The sequence below is a fragment of the Phalaenopsis equestris genome, unplaced genomic scaffold (genome assembly GCF_001263595.1).
Source record: "Phalaenopsis equestris unplaced genomic scaffold, ASM126359v1 Scaffold233703, whole genome shotgun sequence".
Lineage (NCBI taxonomy): Eukaryota > Viridiplantae > Streptophyta > Magnoliopsida > Asparagales > Orchidaceae > Phalaenopsis > Phalaenopsis equestris.
Window position 1 is genome coordinate 25,426 of NW_018251642.1, and position 8,789 is coordinate 34,214.

At 35.0% G+C, this 8,789-nt stretch overlaps 1 protein-coding gene across 1 annotated transcript in view; it reads right to left on the bottom strand.

The window, feature by feature from the left end:
* Nucleotides 1–637: 637 nt before the first annotated feature.
* The window catches only part of LOC110038743 (expansin-B16-like), a 15,583-nt gene continuing 7,431 nt past the window's right edge, over nucleotides 638–8,789 (bottom strand). The window contains exons 2-5 of the mRNA XM_020743635.1: nucleotides 7,107–7,158; nucleotides 5,883–6,189; nucleotides 4,788–4,917; nucleotides 638–1,572 (exon numbers count right to left, since the gene is read on the bottom strand). Coding sequence (XP_020599294.1) covers nucleotides 1,378–1,572; nucleotides 4,788–4,917; nucleotides 5,883–6,189; nucleotides 7,107–7,158 — 684 coding nt within the window. The 3' untranslated portion in view covers nucleotides 638–1,377. The remainder of the gene's footprint in view (nucleotides 1,573–4,787; nucleotides 4,918–5,882; nucleotides 6,190–7,106; nucleotides 7,159–8,789) is intronic.

Below are 8,789 nucleotides of genomic sequence, written 5' to 3' on the forward strand. Positions count from 1 at the left end.
ACATTTTTTTTTAAAATTTTATAAAATCTATTTTTTTTACTTATCTTCTTTGAAGTATTTTCTATTGATAATATTTTCAATATTTCTTTAAATGTCCTATGATAAAATTAATATATATCAAACATAATTCTAAAAGTTATAACTACTAATTTTTTTGACAAAATGTCCCAAAAATTCAAATAAAAACACGTGTTAGACTTCATAAAAATTTCGAGTTCCAAAATACTCATTTTTAACAAATATATTAACATTAACTTTAATTTTCATTATTTTAACAGCAAGGTCATTTTGGCACCTATTTTAAACCAATAAATAAAAAAAACAAAATTTTAAAATAACTTGAAACTAAAATCACCCACATGAACAGCACATGATTGTAATCCCATTCAATTGCTACAGACAGGCACGTGGCATGCATGTGATCAATGTTTAAACGCTAGTTGCTAAAGCTCTCACTGAAAGCAGAGGCAAAATAAAGTTGCACACTGATAAAAGGAATCCACAAAATTGTGAGCCAAGAGTTTTCAACCCAGTTCCCACCCCACCCCCACACCCCTTGGACAAGACAATAAATGTATACTGACATGAAAGCAAAGTAAGCACATGAGCAAAATTCAGAAAAGGAATTAATCCAGATGTGGACAGTAAAAAAAGACAACTATAACTAATAAAGTTCTGCTACAATGCTCCACCAACCAGCATAAGAAATCTTCAAATAAACTGTCTAATTAATGCATAACAGCAGGTTTCTCAACCGAAGAATGGCGGATTTACCATCCAAAATGAGGCACCCAAAGGCCATAGTGGCACTAACCTAGCTCTCTCTCCTTAGGAGAAGGCTGCAGTACCACTACAACATTTACTCTTACACTTCTAAAAATAAAGATGGATAAAAATTAAGATTGGTTAATGCCACATTTCCCAAATTGACACCACATCAATGCCAAAGAGGATATACACTTGTACCTGACTCGTCTTGTTCACATTCAACTTTTCGTCTTCTACTTGCTCGGGAATAAGACATTCATTTCACTCAGGCATAAGATACTCCACCCTGAATAAAATCTAAGGGTAAAGTACCTTAAAAGTAGAAAGCAATGAGTGAAATATCTTATTTTTGAGTGTAGTGAAAAAATGAGAAGTTGGATGCTAAATCTGAGAAGCCATTTACAAACATAGCTTCCAAAAGGCAGCTGATGTAGCAATTTTGAGAAGTATAGCATTTTGTTATTAAAATTATAGCCGCCGGGTAACCGCCACTCTTTTAACGTTATGCAAAAGGTAGTTCATTTACTCAATAGAAAGGACTAAATCACCACCTAACGACTGCTTTCTATTCTTTTGGAGATTGGATGGCCTTCCTCATCATTCAAGCTGTTAAAAGAAATTGAGGCTTGAAGTGTATGTTGCTTTGGGAGACCAATTCCTTGGAATCACATCTCTTGCCGATAGTGTCCTCTGTGTGGTGAGAGTGGTCAGCTTTACAGAGAAAGGACCCACCAGCGGCCCACCGATTATGCACCAACTTGCTCCCCACACATGCTTCATCTCATTCCAATCAGTGGAACTTGACTGCAAATAATTCAAATAAAAATAGATTTTAGTTGAAAAATATTAATAATTGAAATTCTATAACATGCCTTGAAATAAGGGCTAAACGGTTCAGATTGTCAAAAGCATTGTTGAGATCAAAATAATCTTATGCTATTATTAATAAGAGAAAATTTTCACAATATCCCTAATTTGCACTATTTGAACGGAATGAACAATCAAAGGGAGTACAACCTTGAGCATGCTAGCTACAAGTTTAGCTATGACTTCATGGAATGTATTACAAAGTGAGATTGGTCTATAATTAGATTGTAAATTATCATGACTATGCTTAGGGATGTGTGATAACACGCAATGCTTAGCCATAGTAGAAAGTTTCCTGCTATTAATGAAATGTTATGCAGCTAGAATGAAATGAGGCCCCGCTTGATCAAGGGAATAAGAAGGAAACTTAGAACTAACATCATTTAGGCCAGGGAATTTTATCATTATGAACAATTTTGTAGAATTCCCTCATCACCACTCAAAAAAAAAAAAAACAAAAGGGGGACAATATGAGCATGAAACATATTGTAAAGAACAGTATTTACAATGGGAGCATCCCCATGATGGAGGCATTTTGGTCTATGGCTGGATTGTTACAGTTGTTTAGATTCTCTGCTCTTAATTATCTTATTGACTCTAAATGAGTTTTTAAAGAAGATTTTTGGCATTCAGATTCCTTTTTGTAGGACTAATATTAGGAAATTGTATTTAATAGGTATGCAAGGAGATTATGATTTGGACAATTTTTAATTCTAGTAGCTTGGTCTGTTTGGTTCAAGGATACATGATTTCATCTGGTTTGAGAAAGTGTATCATGGGTTTCTCTTTTGTGAAAACAGAGGTTCAACATATTGCTTCTATTCTGCAGCATTCAATCATTTAACGGATGGTTCTTATGCTTCTCTATTTAGGATCCTTAGCTAAAATGACCGCTTAATTGAGAGGTTGAGTAGGAATGCTCACTCCCTATTTTAACTTATCCATTCATTCTAAAATTAAGTCTATTATTATCAATGGGAAATAGTGCGTGCCTGATTGTCTGAAGCACTTCTCCCAATCTTGTTTTGATGATATAACTAGTATTCATCTATCAAGGAAAAGAGATGAGAAATTGCAAGCGGGGAGAAATTACCTCTGTTTTGAGGGTAAGAAAACAAATTTCAGTAAAATTCTGGATGTTCTTAAAGTCAAGTTAATTTATATGAAGATTTGAACCCTCAAATTCTTTTTTTCCTCATGTCTAGCATTTTTTACAGGGCTTAAAACAATTGATACTCTTGAGGGATATATATTAATAATATTTATCTATTGTGCAAATAATATTTAGAATCCCACTCCAACTTTTTTTTTTGGTTGTAACTAGGCAATGCATTTGGGTTAGGAACTTGTTGTCTAATGTGTGTTTTCTTTTTCCTTCCTTAGAGGTATCTTTGCTTCAAGCCCTTGATACCAGTAACTGCTATGATGTGTAATATTTGATAGGAGCAAATGCAAAGGTTCATCACGTAGCTGATTCTAGCTCATTTGCTGTTACTGTATATGATATAACATAGGTAAGCTTTAAAATTAAGAATGCAAAAATTATCTTTTAGCGGCCAAACATTATTGAAACTCTATTTCTACAAATAATTATGCTCATTGAACTTTTTTAGCTTTATAGTAACCTGCTTCTATTTCTATAAATCATTTGCAAGTGTAACTTGGCTCTGTCGTTATAGTGTTTTTTTATAGTTTTGGTAGGCAACATTTCAGATAACTATTGTCAATTTTTATTCATGTTTGTTTCTCTTTTCTCTTTACCTGTAGTTTGGTCTTTTGTGCATTTGTTGTCTTTACATCTACTTGTTTTTTTTACCACTAGGAAGTTTTCAATGTTGAAGAATCTAATGGTCAATATATATACTACCAGGACAGTTTTTGGTGGGCTCAAGGTAAAGATGATTGAATCTATTTAGGCTGTGTCAACATAATACTATAACTCAAATTCTATGATTGATTTGCCCACATGTGGATGGAGCAAGCGGAAATGTCAATACCTATTGGAGATCTAAGCTTGTCACTTTCTTCAGTTCAATATTTCTTCAACTCTTATCTCATTCTAAGATTTTTTGCTATTTTGAGGTATGAGTTTTATTTCTTTTCGTTCAACCATTTTTATTTCTATTATATTTAATTGCTAGCTCGATTTTCTGGTCACTTTGGAACTGAATATTTTTTATTGAAACTGTCCCAAAAATTCCTTTTTTTAGGAGATTATACATGTATAAGTGATAACTAGATTATGCCCACTCATTTTTGCTGAAATAAAAAATAATCGGAAGAAAAAAATGCAAAGACAGCCATTGGAGTTTACCTCCAATGATGCAATAATAAATATCATCTCAACTGAGTAAAGAGGATGCTGTCCTGTTAAAATTAAATAAGCTGTGTATTGTAGGATATATATATATAGGGGAGGCTCTATATTAGTGCTCCTCTCAAATGATTAAGGAAGAGGCCCTCTTGCTAAAATTGAATATTCCATGTTCTATAGTATATATGAAAACAAGCACAATAGAAAATGCTGGATCAATATCATATCAAGTATAGATAAGAATAGCCTTGAACTTTATTTTTAAGCTCAAATGTTCATCAACTTTTTCATCACCCATAACTGAATTTTATATTCCAATATTTCTCTTCAAAAACTAATCATAGTAAAATTTTGTTGGAACTAACAAAATAGATTATAAGTTCAAATCACAAATAACTTCTTGACAATACAATCTCAGGGACTTATTCATCAAGTGTAGGAAAGAACCAAGTCACTGCATAACCCCACAAGATAAAATTTTACGAACCCATAAATCACTTATTTGTGATTTGAACCCATTCTAAAATTCCTCCAGATCAAAGAAGCATAGTAATATCATATTGGAACAAAAAATTGAAGAAGGGGTTAAGTGTTGAATCACACAGCTTCTTGGCAGTGCACTATTCTTCAATTTCTTATGAGATCCCATGTTGAGAAGAATCTAATGCATTCAGTTCTTTTAATAGACAACAAATAACTAATTTCATGGTATAATTAACATTGAAGATCAGGAGATTAAATGCTTATCATAATCTTTTGATCAATAAATAAATATTTTCTCATTTGATAATTAGAACAAAAGTTGAAGTAGAGAATGACAATTGGTTAAATAACATACTGTTTTTATTTGCATTGAACCGATATCTCCATCTCCATCTTCAAACTCTACAAGAAGTGACAGCCAGTAGTTTGTGGAACCCTCATTCACGTGAAAGGCTATGTTCTTCCCACGATACTTGCATGAAGTACTACAAATCATATTAATTTGCTCCATCAATTTTCAGAATCAAGATATTAATAGACAAAAAACAATGTAGCATTTTTTTGGCACTCAAATTTCTAAATATAAATATTTAACAAGAAAAATGGAGAAATATCATCACTAAATATAAATCACATGTATTTTTAACAAGCATCTAAGGGAACTTAGGAAGCATTAATACAATGGTGGAGTTCAATAACACTAAATAACGTTGTAGAGACACAAAATTTAATTTAGCTTCTCTAAGGATATATTGTCACCTATTTTTTGAAAACACGTATATTAAATAAACACCCTGAAGCAAAAAATAGTAATAAAAATCTGTGCTGAAACTGAAGTTCATCTTTAGGCTTCTTTCGATTAAAGCTGAAAAATATAATTTAGAAAGTGATATTTTTGCCTTAATTCATTTTTAGTGTGAAATTAAATCCTCACTTTTGAGAGATTTTGAAACTATTAAAAGAGCTAAAAAATTCATATTAATTTCAAGCTAAATCAAACAAATTAAATGATAGAATCTAAAATAATTCATCATTTTTAAAACACCCTCTAACTTCAAACAATCAAATGAGCATATATCCATGCAATCAACATGAATCCAAAGAAAAATTGATATTCTGCCCAAATTTGATAGAATTTGACTGTTTTACTCTCTCACGACTGTGGTAAATTCATAACGTTAAAAGATAACAGAGGCAACTTTCATCTGTGAAAGTCAGACAACAGTAAAAAAAAAGAACACAGAATTACAGTGCTCTGAACTAGACATAAAGCAGATTAGTAGACCATAAAAGTAACAGAGCACCATCTAATTTCTACTTGACATTGACGTAAAGTAAACTATCCAGAGCCTCCAATAAATCAATCGAAGTTCGACAGCCACCACACTCTACAGAAGAGATCGATTATCCAGTAAACAGCGATTAATTGCAGTTGATGATTTATTATTACCGGCGATAGAGGACGGAAATCTCGCCGCGGTTGCGGAGCTCGGGGCCCTGTCCGGCGATGGCCATGCGGCTGAAGGCGGCTCCACTGAGGTCAAAGTGGGTGCGGCCAAAGGCACAGTAGCCGCCGGGGCACTCGTCGGTGACGATGATGGTGACGGCGCGCCGCGAGCAGATGGAGTGATCCGCACACCGCACTTTGTAGCACGCACCGCACCCTTCCCCATCCTTAAACAGCACCGGACTCACAGCACCCACCCGCGACTGCAGAGGTCGTACGTCCACCAGAGATCCGTATCCGCACGCACCACCTGTGCGTTCACATGTACAGGAAGCGAACAGCCCGCCGAGAAAGAAGAAAAAAGCTCAGAATTTTCAACAAAATTATCAGAGTTAATAAAAAAAGTTCAAGCTTTATTAAAAAAAGACCGTTATATTTTATTATATATCAACTTTTTAGTAATTACAGAACTAAATAACCAACAAAATTGACAGAACGCTCAAACAGTAACGTAGCTGACGTCAAACAGTCACACAATCATACAAAAGGCAGACATGAGCTTTTAAAAAAAATGGGATTTTTTTTATATAGAGAATAAATTAAAAATTACAGTTAAAACAAAACAAAATTTTCAGAAGAGACCGTGGACCCACAGGAGAAATTATTTCAGCATGCTATGTTCAATTTTGATCGTCGATCACAACTTTCTACTTTTTTTTTTTAATGGGACCTATCGAAATACAGTTTTGTTGTGATCGACGGTCAAGATCTGTCCGTATGGAATAATTTTTCCAAACCGACGGCCACCAGCAACCGAAGAATTGACTAGGCGAAATGCATCGGATCAAAGCAACCCTAGCAGTACCGTATATGATACAACAATCTTACAACAGGACACGTAATACCCTAAGCTTTTTCAACCACCTACCCTGTCCCCACACAGCTGAATATTGTTGGAAATCATTGAGCCATTCCTCACCCCTACTAACGGCTATAAAATTGCCGGATCCCAGCTCCAACGGCATTTTTATTTTTTACTAATAAGAAAAGAGATTTATAACATTCTTCTCCCAGTCTCATCCACACGCCCCCAACCCGCTGTTATCTCCACGTGGCAAAATGATAGCGTTGGTGCGGGTCGGTGAGAAGTTAAATAAGCTAAATACGTTTCTAAAGACTAATGCAGAAAACTTGGCAGCTAGCCATGGAGCTTAAAGGAAAACTCACCGTCGCTGCCATCGCCGTCGGGGCTGCCGTACCAAGTGGCTGGGGGGGGGGCCTAGTGGCGGTGGCCGGAAGCCAATGTGCTTCATAGACGCTGCGAAGCTCGCCGGCGGCGGAACAGAGGACGAATAGGAAGTAGGAGATGACGGAGTAGAGGAAAAGAGAGACTGCCATTGCTTTCCAAATGGAGAAGAAAGATGGAACAAAAGAGTCCCAGTCTCTCTTCTTCACCAGTACGGCTTTAAGAAACCTCGAGCAACCAACCAGCTTCGACTTCTATCTGCAGTGTAGACAACAAGCGGGAACTGCTGGCCGTTTTTATAGAAATGGAAACTTGATTTTGCCTCTTATTTTTTTAAGAAATTTTATGATACGCACACCCTGCTTTTTACATGTAAGTGTACGCCTATCGAGATAGGCAGCGTGAGGTTTTAGGGAGAAGTGAGTGAACGTTTTTGCACTGGGACACGGGAGGCCTGCGCGCTTAACCATTATTTTAATATGTCTGGAGTGAATGTATTATATGGGTTTTTTACTTTTTACATCAACTCTCAAAACTTATGTATTAATATATTTCACACCCAAATTTTTATATTTACCATTTTTTTTTATACCATCCCTTAATATTTTCCGTTCGCTGTCGGTCATGTAATTTACGTACTTAATAAGGAAAAATTATTAAGTATGGGCTCCAGAGGTAAGTCTGGAGTCCAATGAATCAACTCCACGTGGAGCTAATATGAAAAAAAAAAACGGGTTTTCTTGTGATCCGGCTCGATAACACCGGAATATTCCTCTCGTGTTATTCCGCGTTATTCAGATGTTATTGTGGTGGATTGATGTGTTATTGTGTTATTATAATGTTGAGAATATTCTCAGAACACAAGAACACATGAATACTACTGCAATAACACCTGAATAACGCAGAATAATATGGGAGGAATATTCTCTTGTGTTAAAACAATTTTTTTTTAATTTTTCCGTCACCTTCATGCGACGTAATTTTATTAGACTCCGAACATCTCTACGTCAGAGTCCGGATAGAATATTTTCTCTGTCCGACGCAGAAGAGGTGGGAGATATAATCGAAGGTATAAGTTTTTTCCTTGTTTTGTAAATATAAATCTTTGGGTGTGAAATATGTTAATAGGTAAGTTATGAATACTATGTTAAACCCCTTTATTATGTTTGAAGGGAAGGAAAAAAAAAAACAAAAACAAAACAAAACATAAGAGAAGTAAATGCTCCAAAGTGAATAAAGGAAACTTTTAGCGTGAAATGATTTATCTTGTTGGTTAGTAAACAATTCTACGTTTTTATAGCGTTGATGATTAGGGGTGTAAAAGAGCCGAACACGAGTGAGCATGGCTCGTGTTCGGCTCGTTTATATTTCGAGCTCAAAAAGTGTGTTCGTGTTCGGCTCGTTTGTTTAACGCGGCTCTTTTATATTTCCTCGTTTGTTTAACGAGCCGAATATGAGCTGTTCACAAACAAAGAGTCATTTTAACAACCCTAGTTTGATCAAGTTTTTTAGAAAAATAAATTCATTTATCTTATCAGGAAACAAATTCATTCTCACGTTAACTTTCATCTTTACAATTTTCATTTTTATACAAGTTTTGTTTAGTTTCTTAGAACTTTATAGTAAAGGAATCTCCCTCTCTCTCTCTCTCTCTCTCTCTCTCT